Source organism: Oncorhynchus gorbuscha, unplaced genomic scaffold (assembly GCF_021184085.1).
Source record: "Oncorhynchus gorbuscha isolate QuinsamMale2020 ecotype Even-year unplaced genomic scaffold, OgorEven_v1.0 Un_scaffold_1949, whole genome shotgun sequence".
In the NCBI taxonomy this organism is placed as follows: Eukaryota; Metazoa; Chordata; class Actinopteri; order Salmoniformes; family Salmonidae; genus Oncorhynchus; species Oncorhynchus gorbuscha.
The window spans coordinates 45856-69837 of NW_025746592.1; the positions used below are offsets into that span (position 1 = coordinate 45856).

General features: G+C 43.6%; 2 protein-coding genes across 3 annotated transcripts in view; one reads left to right on the forward strand and one right to left on the reverse strand.

The window, feature by feature from the left end:
* The window catches only part of LOC124024608 (transcription factor A, mitochondrial-like), a 57660-nt gene that overhangs the window by 13832 nt on the left and 19846 nt on the right, over positions 1-23982 (forward strand). The window contains exon 6 of one of the 2 annotated variants that reach the window (XM_046338504.1): positions 7307-7556. In XM_046338504.1, the coding sequence (XP_046194460.1) occupies positions 7307-7528 (222 nt within the window). In that variant the 3' untranslated portion in view covers positions 7529-7556. Of the gene's footprint in view, positions 1-7306; positions 7941-23982 lie in introns of those variants that run through there. The other variant, XM_046338502.1, reaches the window with a different exon arrangement.
* zgc:171971 (uncharacterized protein LOC569690 homolog) overlaps positions 7881-23982 on the reverse strand; it is a 38485-nt gene continuing 22383 nt past the window's right edge. Inside the window, exons 5-9 of the mRNA XM_046338505.1 lie at positions 17656-17758; positions 11197-11292; positions 10917-11152; positions 9978-10127; positions 7881-8509 (exon numbers count right to left, since the gene is read on the reverse strand). Coding sequence (XP_046194461.1) covers positions 8369-8509; positions 9978-10127; positions 10917-11152; positions 11197-11292; positions 17656-17758 — 726 coding nt within the window. The 3' untranslated portion in view covers positions 7881-8368. The remainder of the gene's footprint in view (positions 8510-9977; positions 10128-10916; positions 11153-11196; positions 11293-17655; positions 17759-23982) is intronic.

A 23982-nucleotide genomic window follows, 5' to 3' on the forward strand; every position in this document is an offset into this window, starting at 1 on the left:
GCTCTGCAGGTCTACATGACTAACTGACTCTGTGCTCTGCAGGTCTACATGACTAACTGACTCTGTTGTTTCAGGTCTACATGACTAACTGACTCTGTGTGCTCTGCAGGTCTACATGACTAACTGACTCTGTGCTCTGCAGGTCTACATGACTAACTGACTCTGTGTGCTCTGCAGGTCTACATGACTGACTGACTGTGTGTGCTCTGCAGGTCTACATGACTAACTGACTCTGTGTGCTCTGCAGGTCTACATGACTAACTGACTCTGTGTGCTCTGCAGGTCTACATGACTAACTGACTGTGTGTGCTCTGCAGGTCTACATGACTAACTGACTCTGTGTGCTCTGCAGGTCTACATGACTAACTGACTCTGTGTGCTCTGCAGGTCTACATGACTAACTGACTCTGTGATGTTGTTTCAGGTCTACATGACTAACTGACTCTGTTGTTTCAGGTCTACATGACTAACTGACTCTGTGTGCTCTGTAGGTCTAAATGACTAACTGACTCTGTGTGCTCTGCAGGTCTACATGACTAACTGACTCTGTGTGCTCTGCAGGTCTACATGACTAACTGACTCTGTGTGCTCTGCAGGTCTGCATGACTAACTGACTCTGTTGTTTCAGGTCTACATGACTAACTGACTCTGTGTGCTCTGCAGGTCTACATGACTAACTGACTCTGATGTTGTTTCAGGTCTGCATGACTAACTGACTCTGTTGTTTCAGGTCTACATGACTAACTGACTGTGTGCTCTGCAGGTCTACATGACTAACTGACTCTGTGATGTTGTTTCAGGTCTACATGACTAACTGACTCTGTGATGTTGTTTCAGGTCTACATGACTAACTGACTCTGTGTGCTCTGCAGGTCTACATGACTGACTGACTCTGTGTGCTCTGCAGGTCTACATGACTGACTGACTCTGTGTGCTCTGCAGGTCTACATGACTGACTGACTCTGTGTGCTCTGCAGGTCTACATGACTAACTGACTCTGTGTGCTCTGCAGGTCTACATGACTAACTGACTTTGTGTGCTCTGCAGGTCTACATGACTAACTGACTCTGTGTGCTCTGCAGGTCTACATGACTAACTGACTCTGTTGTTTCAGGTCTACATGACTAACTGACTCTGTGTGCTCTGCAGGTCTACATGACTAACTGACTCTGTGCTCTGCAGGTCTACATGACTAACTGACTCTGTGCTCTGCAGGTCTACATGACTAACTGACTCTGTTGTTTCAGGTCTACATGACTAACTGACTCTGTGTGCTCTGCAGGTCTACATGACTGACTGACTCTGTGTGCTCTGCAGGTCTACATGACTGACTGACTCTGTGTGCTCTGCAGGTCTACATGACTAACTGACTCTGTGTGCTCTGCAGGTCTACATGACTAACTGACTCTGTGATGTTGTTTCAGGTCTACATGACTAACTGACTCTGTGATGTTGTTTCAGGTCTACATGACTAACTGACCCTGTTTCAGGTCTACATGACTAACTGACTCTGTGTGCTCTGCAGGTCTACATGACTAACTGACTCTGTGATGTTGTTTCAGGTCTACATGACTAACTGACTCTGTGTTCTGCAGGTCTACATGACTAACTGACTGTGTTCTGCAGGTCTACATGACTAACTGACTCTGTGCTCTGCAGGTCTACATGACTAACTGACTCTGTGTGCTCTGCAGGTCTACATGACTAACTGACTCTGCAGGTCTACATGACTAACTGACTCTGCAGGTCTACATGACTAACTGACTCTGCGTGCTCTGCAGGTCTACATGACTAACTGACTCTGTGTGCTCTGCAGGTCTACATGACTAACTGACTCTGTGTGCTCTGCAGGTCTACATGACTAACTGACTCTGTGTGCTCTGCAGGTCTACATGACTAACTGACTCTGTGTGTTCTGCAGGTCTACATGACTAACTGACTCTGTGTGCTCTGCAGGTCTACATGACTAACTGACTCTGTGTGCTCTGCAGGTCTACATGACTAACTGACTCTGTGTGCTCTGCAGGTCTACATTACTAACTGACTCTGTGTGCTCTGCAGGTCTACATGACTAACTGACTCTGTGCTCTGCAGGTCTACATGACTAACTGACTCTGCAGGTCTACATGACTAACTGACTCTGCAGGTCTACATGACTAACTGACTCTGCGGGTCTACATGACTAACTGACTCTGCAGGTCTACATGACTAACTGACTCTGTGTGCTCTGCAGGTCTACATGACTAACTGACTCTGTGTGCTCTGCAGGTCTACATGACTAACTGACTCTGTGTGCTCTGCAGGTCTACATGACTAACTGACTCTGTGATGTTGTTTCAGGTCTACATGACTAACTGACTGTGTGCTCTGCAGGTCTACATGACTAACTGACTGTGTGTGCTCTGCAGGTCTACATGACTAACTGACTCTGTGTGCTCTGCAGGTCTACATGACTAACTGACTCTGTGTGCTCTGCAGGTCTACATGACTAACTGACTCTGTGATGTTGTTTCAGGTCTACATGACTAACTGACTCTGTTGTTTCAGGTCTACATGACTAACTGACTCTGTGTGCTCTGTAGGTCTACATGACTAACTGACTCTGTGTGCTCTGCAGGTCTACATGACTAACTGACTCTGTGTGCTCTGCAGGTCTACATGACTAACTGACTCTGTGTGCTCTGCAGGTCTGCATGACTAACTGACTCTGTTGTTTCAGGTCTACATGACTAACTGACTCTGTGTGCTCTGCAGGTCTACATGACTAACTGACTCTGTGATGTTGTTTCAGGTCTACATGACTAACTGACTCTGTGTGCTCTGCAGGTCTACATGACTAACTGACTCTGTGTGCTCTGCAGGTCTACATGACTGACTGACTCTGTGTGCTCTGCAGGTCTACATGACTAACTGACTCTGTGTGCTCTGCAGGTCTACATGACTAACTGACTCTGTGTGCTCTGCAGGTCTACATGACTAACTGACTCTGTGTGCTCTGCAGGTCTACATGACTAACTGACTCTGTGTGCTCTGCAGGTCTACATGACTGACTGACTCTGTGTGCTCTGCAGGTCTACATGACTAACTGACTCTGTGTGCTCTGCAGGTCTACATGACTAACTGACTCTGTGTGCTCTGCAGGTCTACATGACTAACTGACTCTGTTTCAGGTCTACATGACTAACTGACTCTGTGTGCTCTGCAGGTCTACATGACTAACTGACTCTGTGATGTTGTTTCAGGTCTACATGACTAACTGACTCTGTGTTCTGCAGGTCTACATGACTAACTGACTGTGTTCTGCAGGTCTACATGACTAACTGACTCTGTGCTCTGCAGGTCTACATGACTAACTGACTCTGTGTGCTCTGCAGGTCTACATGACTAACTGACTCTGCAGGTCTACATGACTAACTGACTCTGCGTGCTCTGCAGGTCTACATGACTAACTGACTCTGTGTGCTCTGCAGGTCTACATGACTAACTGACTCTGTGTGCTCTGCAGGTCTACATGACTAACTGACTCTGTGTGCTCTGCAGGTCTACATGACTAACTGACTCTGTGTGCTCTGCAGGTCTACATGACTAACTGACTCTGTGTGCTCTGCAGGTCTACATGACTAACTGACTCTGTGTGTTCTGCAGGTCTACATGACTAACTGACTCTGTGTGCTCTGCAGGTCTACATGACTAACTGACTCTGTGTGCTCTGCAGGTCTACATGACTAACTGACTCTGTGTGCTCTGCAGGTCTACATTACTAACTGACTCTGTGTGCTCTGCAGGTCTACATGACTAACTGACTCTGTGCTCTGCAGGTCTACATGACTAACTGGCTCTGCAGGTCTACATGACTAACTGACTCTGCAGGTCTACATGACTAACTGACTCTGCAGGTCTACATGACTAACTGACTCTGCAGGTCTACATGACTAACTGACTCTGCGGGTCTACATGACTAACTGACTCTGCAGGTCTACATGACTAACTGACTCTGTGTGTTCTGCAGGTCTACATGACTAACTGACTCTGTGTGCTCTGAAGGTCTACATGACTAACTGACTCTGTGTGCTCTGCAGGTCTACATGACTAACTGACTCTGTGCTCTGCAGGTCTACATTACTAACTGACTCTGTGTGCTCTGCAGGTCTACATGACTAACTGACTCTGTGTGCTCTGCAGGTCTACATGACTAACTGACTCTGTGATGTTGTTTCAGGTCTACATGACTAACTGACTCTGTGTGCTCTGCAGGTCTACATGACTAACTGACTGTGTGTGCTCTGCAGGTCTACATGACTAACTGACTCTGTGTGCTCTGCAGGTCTACATGACTAACTGACTCTGTGTGCTCTGCAGGTCTACATGACTAACTGACTATGTGATGTTGTTTCAGGTCTACATGACTAACTGACTCTGTTGTTTCAGGTCTACATGACTAACTGACTGTGTGCTCTGCAGGTCTACATGACTAACTGACTCTGTGATGTTGTTTCAGGTCTACATGACTAACTGAGTCTGTGTGCTCTGCAGGTCTACATGACTAACTGACTCTGTGTGCTCTGCAGGTCTACATGACTGACTGACTCTGTGTGCTCTGCAGGTCTACATGACTAACTGACTCTGTGTGCTCTGCAGGTCTACATGACTAACTGACTCTGTGTGCTCTGCAGGTCTACATGACTAACTGACTCTGTGTGCTCTGCAGGTCTACATGACTAACTGACTCTGTTGTTTCAGGTCTACATGACTAACTGACTCTGTGTGCTCTGCAGGTCTACATGACTAACTGACTCTGTGCTCTGCAGGTCTACATGACTAACTGACTCTGTGTGCTCTGCAGGTCTACATGACTAACTGACTCTGTGTGCTCTGCAGGTCTACATGACTGACTGACTCTGTGTGCTCTGCAGGTCTACATGACTGACTGACTCTGTGTGCTCTGCAGGTCTACATGACTAACTGACTCTGTGTGCTCTGCAGGTCTACATGACTAACTGACTCTGTGTGCTCTGCAGGTCTACATGACTAACTGACTGTGTGTGCTCTGCAGGTCTACATGACTAACTGACTCTGTGTGCTCTGCAGGTCTACATGACTAACTGACTCTGTGTGCTCTGCAGGTCTACATGACTAACTAACTCTGTGTGCTCTGCAGGTCTACATGACTAACTGACTCTGTGATGTTGTTTCAGGTCTACATGACTAACTGACTCTGTGTGCTCTGCAGGTCTACATGACTAACTGACTCTGTGCTCTGCAGGTCTACATGACTAACTGACCCTGTTTCAGGTCTACATGACTAACTGACTCTGTGTGCTCTGCAGGTCTACATGACTAACTGACTCTGTGATGTTGTTTCAGGTCTACATGACTAACTGACTCTGTGTTCTGCAGGTCTACATGACTAACTGACTCTGTGCTCTGCAGGTCTACATGACTAACTGACTCTGTGCTCTGCAGGTCTACATGACTAACTGACTCTGTGTGCTCTGCAGGTCTACATGACTAACTGACTCTGCAGGTCTACATGACTAACTGACTCTGCAGGTCTACATGACTAACTGACTCTGCGTGCTCTGCAGGTCTACATGACTAACTGACTCTGTGTGCTCTGCAGGTCTACATGACTAACTGACTCTGTGTGCTCTGCAGGTCTACATGACTGACTCTGTGTGCTCTGCAGGTCTACATGACTAACTGACTCTGTGTGCTCTGCAGGTCTACATGACTAACTGACTCTGTGTGTTCTGCAGGTCTACATGACTAACTGACTCTGTGTGCTCTGCAGGTCTACATGACTAACTGACTCTGTGTGCTCTGCAGGTCTACATTACTAACTGACTCTGTGTGCTCTGCAGGTCTACATGACTAACTGACTCTGTGCTCTGCAGGTCTACATGACTAACTGACTCTGCAGGTCTACATGACTAACTGACTCTGCAGGTCTACATGACTAACTGACTCTGCAGGTCTACATGACTAACTGACTCTGCAGGTCTACATGACTAACTGACTCTGCGTGCTCTGCAGGTCTACATGACTAACTGACTCTGTGTGCTCTGCAGGTCTACATGACTAACTGATTCTGTGTGCTCTGCAGGTCTACATGACTAACTGACTCTGTGTGCTCTGCAGGTCTACATTACTAACTGACTCTGTGTGCTCTGCAGGTCTACATGACTAACTGACTCTGTGATGTTGTTTCAGGTCTACATGACTAACTGACTCTGTGTGCTCTGCAGGTCTACATGACTAACTGACTCTGTGTGCTCTGCAGGTCTACATGACTAACTGACTCTGTGTGCTCTGCAGGTCTACATGACTAACTGACTCTGTGTGCTCTGCAGGTCTAGATGACTAACTGACTCTGTGTGCTCTGCAGGTCTACATGACTCTGTGTGCTCTGCAGGTCTACATGACTAACTGACTCTGCAGGTCTACATGACTAACTGACTCTGCAGGTCTACATGACTAACTGACTCTGCAGGTCTACATGACTAACTGACTCTGCGTGCTCTGCAGGTCTACATGACTAACTGACTCTGTGTGCTCTGCAGGTCTACATGACTAACTGACTCTGTGTGCTCTGCAGGTCTACATTACTAACTGACTCTGTGTGCTCTGCAGGTCTACATGACTAACTGACTCTGTGATGTTGTTTCAGGTCTACATGACTAACTGACTCTGTGTGCTCTGCAGGTCTACATGACTAACTGACTCTGTGTGCTCTGCAGGTCTACATGACTAACTGACTCTGTGTGCTCTGCAGGTCTAGATGACTAACTGACTCTGTGTGCTCTGCAGGTCTACATGACTAACTGACTCTGTGTGCTCTGCAGGTCTACATGACTAACTGACTCTGTGTGCTCTGCAGGTCTAGATGACTAACTGACTCTGTGTGCTCTGCAGGTCTACATGACTCTGTGTGCTCTGCAGGTCTACATGACTAACTGACTGTGTGTGCTCTGCAGGTCTACATGACTAACTGACTCTGTGTGCTCTGCAGGTCTACATGACTCTGTGTGCTCTGCAGGTCTACATGACTAACTGACTCTGTGTGCTCTGCAGGTCTACATGACTAACTGACTCTGTGCTCTGCAGGTCTACATGACTAACTGACTCTGTGTGCTCTGCAGGTCTACATGACTAACTGACTCTGTGTGCTCTGCAGGTCTACATGACTAACTGACTGTGTTCTGCAGGTCTACATGACTAACTGACTCTGTGCTCTGCAGGTCTACATGACTAACTGACTCTGTGTGCTCTGCAGGTCTACATGACTAACTGACTCTGTGCTCTGCAGGTCTACATGCAGCTGGCGGAGGATGATAAAGTGCGCTATAAGAATGAGATGAAGTCCTGGGAGGAACACATGATGGATATTGGACGGGAGGACCTGATCAGACGGAAAGAGACCCACAAGAACAAAACCGCTACTAAAGGAGGCAAACAGAAATCCAAAGTGAAAGTGGTGAAAAGTAAATCTGCAGGAGCTACGACAGTGAGGAGTGGGAAAAAGGCCTGAGTTGTTCTGTAGAGGAAGGGTGATAAAGGCAAGTTACCGTCCCAAATCAAATACATTTTGTTTATAGTCATATCAATGCTCCTAGCGCCTCAAACTGTGAATGAACCTTCACCAGTCTGGGAAAGATCATGAAACATAACATTCTCAACTGACAGTTATCAGAATGAGAATTCACTGTAAACTATCATAAAGCAGTGTTCTTTCTAGTATGAAAAGATTAATTATGTTGAGGTTAAGTTCCTGTCACCAGGGCCACGTTCTGTATATACTGTCTCTATACACAGGGTAGTCTATGCTAGATATAGTCTTTGTTAAGAGACGTGTTGACCAGTTACTTTGTTTGTAGACTTAGTTTTCGCTCATGTTTTGTATCTCATTTTTATTAAATAAACATTTACGTACATAAAAAAAAGACTTCATATTATACACAATGTTTATACAGTGAAAACAAATTGGGAGGAAATCGACAAGGTACATAAACACTGTATGATGAAAGTAAACTATGTACAAAGTCTACACAGTTAATCCTCACATCGTGTAATAAAACTACAATATCTACAGTTCATCCTCACATTGTGTAATAAAACTACAATATCTACACAGTTAATCCTCACATCGTGTAATAAAACTACAATATCTACAGTTCATCCTCACATTGTGTAATAAAACTACAATATCTACAGTTCATCCTCACATTGTGTAATAAAACTACAATATCTACACAGTTCTTCCTCACATTGTGTAATAAAACTACAATATCTACACAGTTCATCCTCACATCGTGTAATAAAACTACAATATCTACACAGTTAATGCTGAAAAAGGTGAAGTGAATATAAGTTAGAGATGTGCTGAGTGGTCAGGTGATGGCTCCTGTAGCAGAGCCTGGAAGTCTGGAGAGCAGACCAGCTTGTGCTTGACGTTCCCCAGGATACTCATGTCTCCAGTCAGGCCCTCAGACAGACGCACAGACACCAGTTGCTGTGGGAGAAATAACAGATGATTTAGCCCCTTATTGTCTGACCCTAAGCCATTGTCTGCACATCCTGGATCACAGTGAATCAGGACTAAACACATCCTGGATCACAGTGAATCAGGACTAAACACATCCTGGATCACAGTGAATCAGGACTAAACACATCCTGGATCACAGTGAATCAGGACTAAACACATCCTGGATCACAGTGAATCAGGACTAAACACATCCTGGATCACAGTGAATCAGGACTAAACACATCCTGGATCACAGTGAGGACTGTGGTTCTTTAGGACTAGAGGAGAACTAGACTGTTAGGTACCTATTCTAAAGGGGAACAGCTCCCTCTGAACGTCCATAGTGATGTCTCAACACCATCTAACCCTGTAATGTCTATTATATTAACAGACTTGTTCTAAACACAGCTCCCCTGGATCCACAGTGATGAATCTAACCCTGTAATGTCTATTATATTAACAGACCTGTAGGAAGAGAAGGCCGCTCCCTCTAGACGTCCATAGTGATGTCTCAACACCATCTAACCCTGTAATGTCTATTATATTAACAGACCTGTAGGAAAGAGAAGGCAGCTCCCTCTGAGACGTCCATAGTGATGTCTCAACACCATCTAACCCTGTAATGTCTATTATATTAACAGACCTGTTCTAAAGGGGAAGGCAGCTCCCTCTGAGACGTCCATAGTGATGTCTCAACACCATCTAACCCTGTAATGTCTATTATATTAACAGACCTGTAGGAAAGAGAAGGCCGCTCCCTCTGAGACGTCCATAGTGATGTCTCAACACCATCTAACCCTGTAATGTCTATTATATTAACAGACCTGTAGGAAAGAGAAGGCCGCTCCCTCTGAGATGTCCATAGTGATGTCTCAACACCATCTAACCCTGTAATGTCTATTATATTAACAGACCTGTAGGAAAGAGAAGGCCGCTCCCTCTGAGACGTCCATAGTGATGTCTCAACACCATCTAACCCTGTAATGTCTATTATATTAACAGACTTGTTCTAAAGGGGTAGGCAGCTCCCTCTGAGACGTCCATAGTGATGTCTCAACACCATCTAACCCTGTAATGTCTATTATATTAACAGACCTGTTCTAAAGGGGTAGGCAGCTCCCTCTGAGACGTCCATAGTGATGTCTCAACACCATCTAACCCTGTAATGTCTATTATATTAACAGACCTGTAGGAAAGAGAAGGCAGCTCCCTCTGAGACGTCCATAGTGATGTCTCAACACCATCTAACCCTGTAATGTCTATTATATTAACAGACCTGTAGGAAAGAGAAGGCCGCTCCCTCTGAGACGTCCATAGTGATGTCTCAACACCATCTAACCCTGTAATGTCTATTATATTAACAGACCTGTAGGAAAGAGAAGGCAGCTCCCTCTGAGACGTCCATAGTGATGTCTCAACACCATCTAACCCTGTAATGTCTATTATATTAACAGACCTGTAGGAAAGAGAAGGCAGCTCCCTCTGAGACGTCCATAGTGATGTCTCCCAGCACCAGCTGCACCTTGCCAGACTTCCTGATCTGTAGTTTACCCAGAAACCCCTCTGTGAACTCTGACAGGACAGGAACGTCTTTACCAGCAGTGTCCTGAGGAAGAACATGGCCTTTAGGGTCAGGGGTTAGGAGAACTCTGACTGGATGGGAACACTGTCTCTAGCAGGGTCCTGAGGAAGAACATGGCCGTTAGGGTCAGGGGTTAGAAGAACTCTGACTGGATGGGAACGCTGTCTCTAGCAGGGTCCTGAGGAAGAACATGGCCTTTAGGGTCAGGGGTTAGGAGAACTCTGACTGGATGGGAAACAGGGTCCTGAGGAAGAACATGGCCTTTAGGGTCAGGGGTTAGAAGAACTCTGACTGGATGGGAACGCTGTCTCCAGCAGGGTCCTGAGGAAGAACATGGCCGTTAGGGTCAGGGGTTAGAAGAACTCTGACTGGATGGGAACGCTGTCTCTAGCAGGGTCCTGAGGAAGAACATGGCCTTTAGGGTCAGGGGTTAGGAGAACTCTGACTGGATGGGAACGCTGTCTCTAGCAGGGTCCTGAGGAAGAACATGGCCTTTAGGGTCAGGGGTTAGGATAACTCTGACTGGATGGGAATGCTGTCTCTAGCAGGGTCCTGAGGAAGAACATGGCCTTTAGGGTCAGGGGTTAGGAGAACTCTGACTGGATGGGAACGCTGTCTCTAGCAGGGTCCTGAGGAAGAACATGGCCGTTAGGGTCAGGGGTTAGGAGAACTCTGACTGGATGGGAACGCTGTCTCTAGCAGGGTCCTGAGGAAGAACATGGAATACAGCAATGTCGACCTTGGCGTGAAATGCTTCCCTGTTAGAATGAAGTGGACGGTAGAAAACAAGGATAGAATGTGGTCGTTACTCACTGGTGCTTTAATGTGAGAGGTGCGCTTGCCGTCGGACTTGGAGTCTTTTTTACAATTTCTTTCTGGGGCTGTGATTGGCTGGCCGGTGGCTGGCTGGCTTGGGACGGAGGCTGTGGTTGGCTGGCCAGGGATAGTATCAGGTAGCTGGATGAACAGCAACTCTTCTGTCTCTGAAACCATCAGCTGGTGGAAGAGCTCTGCTACAGAGGGCTGGTCAGGGCTCAGCACCCCCTGGTCTGGTCTATACTGAGGGATCTGGTCAGGGCACAGGACCCCTGGCCTGGTCTATACTGAGGGATCTGGCCTGGTCCGTACTGATGTCCTGCTCCATACTGAAGGGGCAGGTTTGGGTTAGTAGTAGCAGGGGCTCTGAATGCTGTAGGGCAACAAACACAGGACCATCAGCTACCTGGGAAGCAGTTTGGATTGACAAGACTGGAACACGTGTTAATGTATTGAGTCTGTGCACCTCTGTATATCCCCCATGTATTTGCATGTCTAATTGTTTGCATCCTGTGCATCCAGGGCCTTCAGGAAACACCCCTTTGACTTGTTCCTCATGTTGTTACAGCCTGAATTTAAAATGGATTACATTGAGATTGTGTCACTGGCCTACATGCAACACCCCATAATGTCAAAGTGGAATTATGTTTGTACAATTTAAAAATGAAAAACTGAAATGTCTTGAGTGAATAAGTTTTCAACCCCTTTGTTATAGCAAGCCTAAATAAGTTCAGGAGTACAAATGTGCTTAACAATGAACTTAACAATCTCGGTTTTAATTTCTTTACCCCTTTTTCTCCCCAATTTCGTGTTATCCAATTGGTAGTTAGTCTTGTCTCATCGCTGCAACTCCCATACGGACACGGGAGAGCCGAAGGTCGAGAGCCATGCGTCCGCTGAAACCCAACCAAGCCGCACTGCTTCTTGACACAATGCCCACTTAACCCGGAAGCCAGCCGCACCAATGTGTTTCAGAGGAAACACCGTGCACCTGGTGACCGTGTCAACGTACACTGTGCCCAACCCGCCACAGGAGTCGCTAGTGCGCGATGGGACAAGGACATCCCTGCCAGCCAAACCCTCCCCTAACCCGGGCGACGCTGGGCCAATTGTGCCGCCCCATGGGTCTCCCGGTCGGCTGCGACAGAGCCTGGACTCGAGCCCAGAATCTCTAGCCTTGCGCCACTCGGGAGGCCTGCCTCGATCTAGGTAGGACAAATCTAAACAGGGCGGTGTTTGCCTTAGCAATCTCGCTGGAATAAAGATCTGCTCCATTCCTGTCATTATTCAAAGAGATTGATAATACCTCACATCTCAAAAAGGACTTCTTAATGTTAGATCCCTCACTTTCAAGGCAGTTACAGTCAATGAACTAATCACTGATCATGATGTGATTGGCCTGACTGAAACATGGCTCAAGCCATTAAATGAGGCCTCCTCCTGGTTACACTAGTGACCATATCCCCCGTGCATCCCGCAAAGGCGGAGGTGTTGCTAACATTTTTTATGACCGCAGATTTCAATTTATGAAAACATGGCTGCGTTTGTCTTTTGAGCTTCTTGTCATGAAATCTATGCAGCCTACTCAATCACTTTTTATAGCTACTGTTTGCAGGCCTCCTGGGCTGTATACAGCGTTCCTCACTGAGTTCCTATCGGACTTTGTAGTCATGGCAGATATTCACATTTTTGCTGACTTCTAATGGAAAAGTCCACAGACCCACTCAGTCTTTCGGAGGCATCATCAACTGGGTTTTGTCCGACATGTCTCTGGACCTACACATTGCCACAGTCAGACCCTGGAACTAGTTTTGTCCTGTGGAATAAATATTGTTGATATAAATGTTTTTCCTCATAATTCTGGACTATGGGACCACCATTTTATTACATTTGCAATCGCAACAAATAATCTGCTCAGACCCCAACCAAGGATCATCAAAAGCCATGCTATACATTTTCGGACAACGCAAAGATTCCTAGATGCCCTTCCAGACTCCGTCCACCTACCCAAGGATGTCAGAGTACAGAAATCAGTTAACCACCTAACCGAGGATCTAAAAGTAACTTTGTGTAATACCCTAGATGCAGTCGCACAACTAAAAACAAACATTTGTCACAAGAAACTAGCTCCCTGGAAGTTTTCCGACTAGCTTGGAAAGACGGTACCGTGCAGTATCGAAGAGCCCTCACCACCAAACTGGGAATCTTCCGACTAGCTTGGAAAGACGGTACCGTGCAGTATCGAAGAGCCCTCACCACCAAACTGGGAATCTTCCAACTAGCTTGGAAAGACAATATCAAAAATCACTAACTGCTTCTTGATCAGCCTACTTTTCCAACCTAGTTGAGGAGAATAGAAACAATCCACAATCTGTTGATACTGTCGCAAAGCTAACGAACCAGCAGCAACTCCCCAAGTGAGGAATGGCCTTCAGCAGTGATCAATTCATTAACTTCTTTGACGAAAATATAATATTCATTAGAAAGCGAATTTCAAACTCTTTATGAATGTGATTATTTCTCCCAAACTCCGTTGTCCTGAGTCTGCACAGAACTGGCAGGACTCGGATCAATGGAGATACTCAAGTTCTTTTAATCCTGTATCTTTCAACACATTCACAAAAATAGTCATGGCCTCTAAACCTTCCAGCTGTCTACTGGACCCTATTCCAACTAAACTACTGAAAGAGCTACTTCCTGTACTTGGCCCTCCTATGATGAACATCAAGCTGCATACTGGACCCTATTCCAACTAAACTACTGAAAGAGCTACTTCCTGTACTTGGCCCTCCTATGATGAACATCAAGCTGCATACTGGACCCTATTCCAACTAAACTACTGAAAGAGCTACTTCCTGTGCTTGGCCCTCCTATGATGAACATCAAGCTGCATACTGGACCCTATTCCAACTAAACTACTGAAAGAGCTACTTCCTGTGCTTGGCCCTCCTATGATGAACATCAAGCTGTCTACTGGACCCTATTCCAACTAAACTACTGAAAGAGCTACTTCCTGTGCTTGGCCCTCCTATGTTGAACATCATAAATGGCTCCCTATCTGGATGTGTATACGAAACGCTCCAGTCTCTTTGTAAACCCTGTCATAGTACTGACACTTGTGTAGGTGGTAATGACCTTTTTAATAGCATCAGACCAAGGCTTTTCTGTCTGTCCTTGTGCTCCTAGGCTTTAGTGCAACTTTTGACACCACATTCTTTTGTAGATTAGAAACTCAAAAATTGGTCCAGGCAGACAATCTGAAACTTTCTGTAAAAAATAAAATGATGCAGAAAAGATAATCCAGGCTTTTGTCACTTCTAGATTAGACTGCGATTCTCCAGCTACCTGCATAAAGCACTAAATACAGCTGCTAGACTCTTGACTCAAACCGTCAAATTTGATCATCACTCCAGTGCCTCTACACTGGCTTCCTGTCAAGGTGGATTTTCAAGGTTTTACTGTTAACCCACAAAGCAATACATAGACTTGCTCCTACCCATCTCTCTGGTCCTGCCGTACCTACACGTACGCTATGGTCACAACACACAGGGCTTCTTACTGTCCCTAGAATTTCTAAGCAAACAGCTGGAGGCAGGGCTTTCTCCTTTTTATGGAATGGTCTGCCTATCCATGTGGTCTCAACCTTTTAAGTCTTTTATTGAAGACTCATCTCTTCAGTGGGTCATATGATTGAGTGTAGTCTGGCCTAGGGGTGCGAAGGTGAACGGAAAGGCTCTGGAGCAAGGAACCGCCCTTGCTGTCTCTGCCTGTCCGTCTCCCCTCTCCACTGGGATTCTCTGCCTCTGACCCTATTACGGGGACTGAGTCACTGGCTTGCTAGTGCTCTCCCATGTTGTCCCTAGGAGGTCAGCATCGTGTCTTGCCAAGCTTTTTTCACTGTACTTGACATGAGTGGGTTGAGTCACTGACATGATCTTCCTCTCCGGTCTTGGGGGACATCTTTGTGGGCTCCACCTTGTCTCAGGGTAGTACGTTGGTGGTCTGTTGATGTCCCTCTGATGTTGGGGTGGGGGCTTTGGCAAAGTGGGTGGGGTTATACCTGCCTGGTCGCCCCCCCTCAGTCCCCAGTGTCAGGGGGGCTAGTGTCAGTCTGTCCTATCCTGTCTTCTCTGGTGTGATCTTAAGTATGCTCCCTCTAATTCAGCCATCTCTCTCTGCCCCAGGACCATGCCTGACAACTCCTGGCTGTCCCCACTCCCCCAGGTCATGCTGCTGATCCAGTTTCCGCTGTTCTGCCTGCGGTTATGGAACCGTAGGCATGAAGTCATAAACAGCGCAATGCTTGAAGCACAGCGAAGAGCTGCTGGAAAACGCAGTAAAGTGCTGTTTGAATGAATCCAAATCAGATGTATTTATAAAGCCCTTCGTACATCAGCTGATATCTCACAGTGCTGTACAGAAACCCAGCCTAAAACCCCAAACAGCAAGCAAGGCAGGGGTAGAAGCACGGTGGCTAGGAAAAACTCCCTAGAAAGGCCAAAACCTAGGAAGAAACCTAGAGAGGAACCAGGCTATGAGGAGTGGCCAGTCCTCTTCTGGCTGTGCATTCAAGCCTGCTGCTGCCTACCACCGCTCAGTCAGACTGCTCTATCAAATCATAGACTTAATTATAATATAATAACATGCAGAAATATGAGCCTTAGGTCATTAATTTGGTTAAATCCGGGAACTATAATTTCGAAAACAAAATGTTTATTATTTCAGTGAAATACGGAACCGTTCCATATTTTATCGAACGGGTGGCATCAATAAGTCTAAATATTCCTGTTACATTGCACAACCTTCAATGTTATGTCATAATTAAGTAATATTCTGGCAAATTAGTTCGCAACGAGCCAGGCAGCCCAAACTGTTGCATATACCTTGACTCTGCGTGCAATGAACGCAAGCGAAGTGACACAGTTTCCCTAGTTTAATATTGCTTGCTAACCTGGATTTCTTTTAACTAAATATGCAGGTTTGAAAAAATATACTTCTGTGTATTTATTTTAAGAAAGGCATTGATGTTTATGGTTAGGTATTCGTGCAACGATTGTGCTTTTTTCACAAATGCGCTTTTGTTAAATCATCCCCCGTTTGGCGAAGTTGGCTGTCTTTGTTAGGAAGAAATCGTCTTCACACAGTTCGCAACGAGCCAGGTGGCCCAAACTGCTGCATATACCCTGACTGTTGCACAGAACACAAGAGAAGTCACACAATTTCCCTGGTTAAAATACATTTATGTTAGCAGGCAATATTAACTAAATATGCAGGTTTAAAAAATATATCCAATTTGTAAGTCGCTCTGGATAAGAGCGTCTGCTAAATGACTTAAATGTAATGTAATGTAATATACTTGTGTATTGATTTTAAGAAAGGCGTTGATGTTTTTGGTTAGGTACACATTGGTGCAACGACATTGCTTTTTTTCGCAAATGCGCTTGTTAAATCACTCGTTTGGAGAAGTAGGCTATGATTCAATGATAAATTAACAGGCACCGCATCGATTATATGCAACGCAGGACAAGCTAGATAAACTAGTATTATCATCAACCATGTGTAGTTAACTAGTGATTGTTAAGATTGATTGATTGTTTTTTTATAAGATACGTTTAATGCTAGCTAGCACTTTACCTTGGCTCCTTGCTGCACTAACATAACAGGTAGTCAGCCTGCCACGCAGTCTCCTCGTGGAGTGCAATGTAATCGGCCATGATCGGTGTCCAAAAATGCTCATCACCGATTGTTATGAGAACTTGAAATCGGCCCTAATTAATCGGACATTCTGATTAATCGGTCGACCTCGGCTATGGAAAATCAACTGACATTTACTCCTGAGGTGCTGACCTGCCGCACACTCTACAACCACTTATTTGACCCTGTTGGTCATCTATGATCATCCTGAATAACAATCTAGCCTTAATGGCCATGTACTCGTCTCTACCTGCACAGCCAGAATAGGATCCCGTTTCTTCCTAGGCTCCTGCCTTTCTAGGGAGTTTTTCTTGCTACCGTGCTTCTACATCTGCATTGCTTGCTGTTTGTGGTTTTGGGTTAGGTTTCTGTATAAGCACTTTGTGACATCTGCTGATGCAAAAAGGGCTTTTTAGATAAAGTTGATTGGACTCGGTGTAATAGTCAAATATTGTTTAACATGATTTTTTAATGACTACCTCATCTCTGTACCCCACACATACAATTATCTGGAAGCTCCCTCAGTCGAGCAGGGAATTTCAACCACAATGACCAATGAGGTCTTCCAATGCCTCAAAGGGCACCTATTGGTAGATGGGTAAAAAACAGACATTGAATATCTGAGCATGGTGAAGTTATTAATTACACTTTGGATGGTGTATCAATACACCCAGTCACTACACAGATATAGGCGTCCTTTCTAACTTAGTTGCTGGGGTAGAAGGAAACCACTCGGATTTCACAAGGCCAATGGTGGCTTTAAAACTGTTAGAGTTTAATGGCTGATAGTAGACCTGAGGATATATCAACAACATTGTAGTTACTCCACAATGTGAAAATATTGTGCAAAGCTCTTAGACACTTACCCACTGCCAAAGGTGATTCTAACATGTATTGACTCATGGGTGTGAATACTTATGTAAATTTGATATTTCTATTTCATTTGATACATTTTGAAATCTCATTTTGAATACAGGCTGTAACACAATGTGGAATAAGTCAAGGGGTATGAATACTTTCTCAAGGCACTGTATATACTTACATGGAGTTGTTGCCTCTGTTATCAGGAAGTTGCTAGATTGATACAGTGGCAGTTGAATTGGCTTGTTCTTGGCATCATTTTTCAAACCAGGATCATCCAAAAACTACATGGGGGGGAAAAAGTGTGCGGTTTAAATAAATATATGTATTTCAACCAGGGGTTGGAACCGGTTCATGGAAATAATGAAATGGTTCTACGAACAGAATCAGAACCGGGAACGAAAGTGATCTATACTGTTCTGGAACAGAACTGTTACGTTAAACACATGGGAACCAGTTAATAACGTTATCCCTCTGTTAATCAGAAACTTCTTCCAGTGTCTGCCTGCCAGCTAAAAACCGTTGCCATTGTGTGTGCGTGTAGGCTACCTGCCCCTCGCCCTCCAAAGCATTACTGACGTTACAAGCATGAAGATGCGGGGAGAGATTTGTAATTAGAAAAGAATGGATTCACTTTTTCAATGCTAGTTAAGGATACTATAGTTATCACATTTCACATAGTATTTTTTAACTACAGAAAGGTAAGACGTGATTTGCATTCTGGTGCCGCTCTGCACACACAAGCTTGATAACTAGCTAGCTTCTCTGGTCGAATGTTAAACCAACTCTGAAGATCAAAGACATTCAAAGTCCCTCCAGAAGCCGCTCGTCTGTAGGTATAATGCTGTGGCCCTAATTCAGAATTTCAGTTGCATCTCACGCCTGACTAGTCTATCACACATGTAAACAACTCACTGAGCTATAGCTTTCCAACTCCATAACAAGCTGCTCTACCTGCACTGCATGATTGGTGAAGTAGGTTTAAAAAGGAACGATATAAACCGGTACTTTTCTTTTGTTCAAACCAGTTCAGAACTTGTATTTTGCTGGTCAGAACAGAAAAGAACGGGGCTGGTGATTAAGGCTGTGTTACTTTAGGTTGACTAGTCATTAAGGCTGTTACTTTAGGTTGACTAGTCATTAAGGCTGTTACTTTAGGTTGACTAGTCATTAAGGCTGTTACTTTAGGTTGACTAGTCATTAAGGCTGTTACTTTAGGTGGACTAGTCATTAAGGCTGTGTGTTTAGGTTGACTAGTCATTAAGGCTGTTGTACTTTAGGTTGACTAGTCATTAAGGCTGTGTGTTTAGGTTGACTAGTCATTAAGGCTGTTGTGTGTTTAGGTTGACTAGTCATTAAGGCTGTGTGTTTTACTTTAGGTTGACTAGTCATTAAGGCTGTTACTTTAGGTTGACTAGTCATTAAGGCTGTGTGTTTAGGTTGACTAGTCATTAAGGCTGTGTGTTTTACTTTAGGTTGACTAGTCATTAAGGCTGTGTGTTTAGGTTGACTAGTCATTAAGGCTGTGTGTTTAGGTTGACTAGTCATTAAGGCTGTGTGTTTAGGTTGACTAGTCATTAAGGCTGTGTGTTTAGGTTGACTAGTCATTAAGGCTGTGTGTTTAGGTTGACTAGTCATTAAGGCTGTTACTTTAGGTTGACTAGTCATTAAGGCTGTGTGTTTAGGTTGACTAGTCATTAAGGCTGTGTGTTTAGGTTGACTAGTCATTAAGGCTGTGTGTTTAGGTTGACTAGTCATTAAGGCTGTGTTACTTTAGGTGGACTAGTCATTAAGGCTGTGTTACTTTAGGTTGACTAGTCATTAAGGCTGTGTGTTTAGGTTGACTAGTCATTAAGGCTGTTACTTTAGGTTGACTAGTCATTAAGGCTGTGTTACTTTAGGTGGACTAGTCATTAAGGCTGTGTTACTTTAGGTGGACTAGTCATTAAGGCTGTTGTACTTTAGGTTGACTAGTAATTAAGGCTGTTGTACTTTAGGTTGACTAGTCATTAAGGCTGTTGTGTGTTTAGGTTGACTAGTCATTAAGGCTGTTGTGTGTTTAGGTTGACTAGTCATTAAGGCTGTTGTTTAGGTTGACTAGTCATTAAGGCTGTTACTTTAGGTTGACTAGTCATTAAGGCTGTGTGTTTTTAGGTTGACTAGTCATTAAGGCTGTGTGTTTAGGTTGACTAGTCATTAAGGCTGTGTGTTTAGGTTGACTAGTCATTAAGGCTGTTGTTTAGGTTGACTAGTCATTAAGGCTGTTACTTTAGGTGACTAGTCATTAAGGCTTTGTGTTTAGGTTGACTAGTCATTAAGGCTGTGTGTTTAGGTTGACTAGTCATTAAGGCTGTGTGTTTTACTTTAGGTTGACTAGTCATTAAGGCTGTTTAGGTTGACTAGTCATTAAGGCTGTTACTTTAGGTTGACTAGTCATTAAGGCTGTGTTACTTTAGGTTGACTAGTCATTAAGGCTGTTTAGGTTGACTAGTCATTAAGGCTGTTACTTTAGGTTGACTAGTCATTAAGGCTGTTACTTTAGGTTGACTAGTCATTAAGGCTGTTTAGGTTGACTAGTCATTAAGGCTGTGTTACTTTAGGTTGACTAGTCATTAAGGCTGTTTAGGTTGACTAGTCATTAAGGCTGTTACTTTAGGTTGACTAGTCATTAAGGCTGTGTGTTTAGGTTGACTAGTCATTAAGGCTGTGTACTTTAGGTTGACTAGTCATTAAGGCTGTTACTTTAGGTTTTACTTTAGGTTGACTAGTCATTAAGGCTGTGTGTTTAGGTTGACTAGTCATTAAGGCTGTGTGTTTAGGTTGACTAGTCATTAAGGCTGTTACTTTAGGTTGACTAGTCATTAAGGCTGTGTTGTTTAGGTTGACTAGTCATTAAGGCTGTTTAGGTTGACTAGTCATTAAGGCTGTTTAGGTTGACTAGTCATTAAGGCTGTTTAGGTTGACTAGTCATTAAGGCTGTTACTTTAGGTTGACTAGTCATTAAGGCTGTGTTAGTTTAGGTTGACTAGTCATTAAGGCTGTTTAGGTTGACTAGTCATTAAGGCTGTTTAGGTTGACTAGTCATTAAGGCTGTGTTACTTTAGGTTGACTAGTCATTAAGGCTGTTACTTTAGGTTGACTAGTCATTAAGGCTGTGTGTTTAGGTTGACTAGTCATTAAGGTTGACTAGTCATTAAGGCTGTTTAGGTTGACTAGTCATTAAGGCTGTTACTTTAGGTTGACTAGTCATTAAGGCTGTTACTTTAGGTTGACTAGTCATTAAGGCTGACTGTTACTTTAGGTTGACTAGTCATTAAGGCTGTTACTTTAGGTTGACTAGTCATTAAGGCTGTACTTTAGGTTGACTAGTCATTAAGGCTGTTTAGGTTGACTAGTCATTAAGGCTGTTTAGGTTGACTAGTCATTAAGGCTGTTTAGGTTGACTAGTCATTAAGGCTGTTACTTTAGGTTGACTAGTCATTAAGGCTGTTACTTTAGGTTGACTAGTCATTAAGGCTGTTACTTTAGGTTGACTAGTCATTAAGGCTGTGTTACTTTAGGTTGACTAGTCATTAAGGCTGTTTAGGTTGACTAATCATTAAGGCTGTTTAGGTTGACTAGTCATTAAGGCTGTTTAGGTTGACTAGTCATTAAGGCTGTTACTTTAGGTGGACTAGTCATTAAGGCTGTTACTTTAGGTTGACTAGTCATTAAGGCTGTTACTTTAGGTTGACTAGTCATTAAGGCTGTGTGTTTTACTTTAGGTTGACTAGTCATTAAGGCTGTTTAGGTTGACTAGTCATTAAGGCTGTTACTTTAGGTTGACTAGTCATTAAGGGTTGTGTCATTTACTGTGTTTAGGTTGACTAGTCATTAAGGCTGTTTGTTTAGTCACTGTTACTTTAGGTTGACTAGTCATTAAGGCTGTGTTACTTTAGGTTGACTAGTCATTAAGGCTGTTTAGGTTGACTAGTCATTAAGGCTGTTACTTTAGGTTGACTAGTCATTAAGGCTGTTACTTTAGGTTGACTAGTCATTAAGGCTGTTTAGGTTGACTAGTCATTAAGGCTGTGTTACTTTAGGTTGACTAGTCATTAAGGCTGTTTAGGTTGACTAGTCATTAAGGCTGTTACTTTAGGTTGACTAGTCATTAAGGCTGTGTGTTTTACTTTAGGTTGACTAGTCATTAAGGCTGTTACTTTAGGTTGACTAGTCATTAAGGCTGTTACTTTAGGTTGACTAGTCATTAAGGCTGTTACTTTAGGTTGACTAGTCATTAAGGCTGTTACTTTAGGTTGACTAGTCATTAAGGCTGTTTTGTTTAGGTTGACTAGTCATTGACTAGTCATTAAGGCTGTGTACTTTAGGTTGACTAGTCATTAAGGCTGTGTTACTTTAGGTTGACTAGTCATTAAGGCTGTTTACTTTAGGTTGACTAGTCATTAAGGCTGTTTGTTGTAGTTTACTTTAGGTTGACTAGTCATTAAGGCTGTTACTTTAGGTTGACTAGTCATTAAGGCTGTTTACTTTAGGTTGACTAGTCATTAAGGCTGTTTAGGTTGACTAGTCATTAAGGCTGTGTGTTTTACTTTTGGTTGACTAGTCATTAAGGCTGTGTTACTTTAGGTTGACTAGTCATTAAGGCTGTTTAGGTTGACTAGTCATTAAGGCTGTGTGTTTAGGTTGACTAGTCATTAAGGCTGTTTAGGTTGACTAGTCATTAAGGCTGTTTAGGTTGACTAGTCATTAAGGCTGTTACTTTAGGTTGACTAGTCATTAAGGCTGTGTGTTTAGGTTGACTAGTCATTAAGGCTGTTTAGGTTGACTAGTCATTAAGGCTGTTTAGGTTGACTAGTCATTAAGGCTGTTTAGGTTGACTAGTCATTAAGGCTGTTACTTTAGGTTGACTAGTCATTAAGGCTGTTTAGGTTGACTAGTCATTAAGGCTGTTACTTTAGGTTGACTAGTCATTAAGGCTGTTTAGGTTGACTAGTCATTAAGGCTGTTTAGGTTGACTAATCATTAAGGCTGTTTAGGTTGACTAGTCATTAAGGCTGTTTAGGTTGACTAGTCATTAAGGCTGTTTAGGTTGACTAGTCATTAAGGCTGTTTAGGTTGACTAGTCATTAAGGCTGTTTAGGTTGACTAGTCATTAAGGCTGTTTAGGTTGACTAGTCATTAAGGCTGTTTAGGTTGACTAGTCATTAAGGCTGTTTAGGTTGACTAGTCATTAAGGCTGTTACTTTAGGTTGACTAGTCATTAAGGCTGTTACTTTAGGTTGACTAGTCATTAAGGCTGTTTAGGTTGACTAGTCATTAAGGCTGTGTTACTTTAGGTTGACTAGTCATTAAGGCTGTGTTACTTTAGGTTGACTAGTCATTAAGGCTGTTTAGGTTGACTAGTCATTAAGGCTGTTTAGGTTGACTAGTCATTAAGGCTGTTTAGGTTGACTAGTCATTAAGGCTGTTTAGGTTGACTAGTCATTAAGGCTGTTTAGGTTGACTAGTCATTAAGGCTGTTACTTTAGGTTGACTAGTCATTAAGGCTGTTTAGGTTGACTAGTCATTAAGGCTGTTTAGGTTGACTAGTCATTAAGGCTGTTTAGGTTGACTAGTCATTAAGGCTGTGTTACTTTAGGTTGACTAGCCATTAAGGCTGTGTTACTTTAGGTTGACTAGTCATTAAGGCTGTGTTACTTTAGGTTGACTAGTCATTAAGGCTGTGTTACTTTAGGTTGACTAGTCATTAAGGCTGTTTAGGTTGACTAGTCATTAAGGCTGTTTAGGTTGACTAGTCATTAAGGCTGTGTTACTTTAGGTTGACTAGTCATTAAGGCTGTTTAGGTTGACTAGTCATTAAGGCTGTGTGTTTTACTTTAGGTTGACTAGTCATTAAGGCTGTTTAGGTTGACTAGTCATTAAGGCTGTGTGTTTTACTTTAGGTTGACTAGTCATTAAGGCTGTGTGTTTTACTTTAGGTTGACTAGTCATTAAGGCTGTTTAGGTTGACTAGTCATTAAGGCTGTTTAGGTTGACTAGTCATTAAGGCTGTTACTTTAGGTTGACTAGTCATTAAGGCTGTTTAGGTTGACTAGTCATTAAGGCTGTTTAGGTTGACTAGTCATTAAGGCTGTTACTTTAGGTTGACTAGTCATTAAGGCTGTTTAGGTTGACTAGTCATTAAGGCTGTGTGTTTAGGTTGACTAGTCATTAAGGCTGTTTAGGTTGACTAGTCATTAAGGCTGTTACTTTAGGTTGACTAGTCATTAAGGCTGTTTAGGTTGACTAGTCATTAAGGCTGTTACTTTAGGTTGACTAGTCATTAAGGCTGTTACTTTAGGTTGACTAGTCATTAAGGCTGTTTAGGTTGACTAGTCATTAAGGCTGTGTGTTTAGGTTGACTAGTCATTAAGGCTGTTTAGGTTGACTAGTCATTAAGGCTGTTTAGGTTGACTAGTCATTAAGGCTGTTTAGGTTGACTAGTCATTAAGGCTGTTTAGGTTGACTA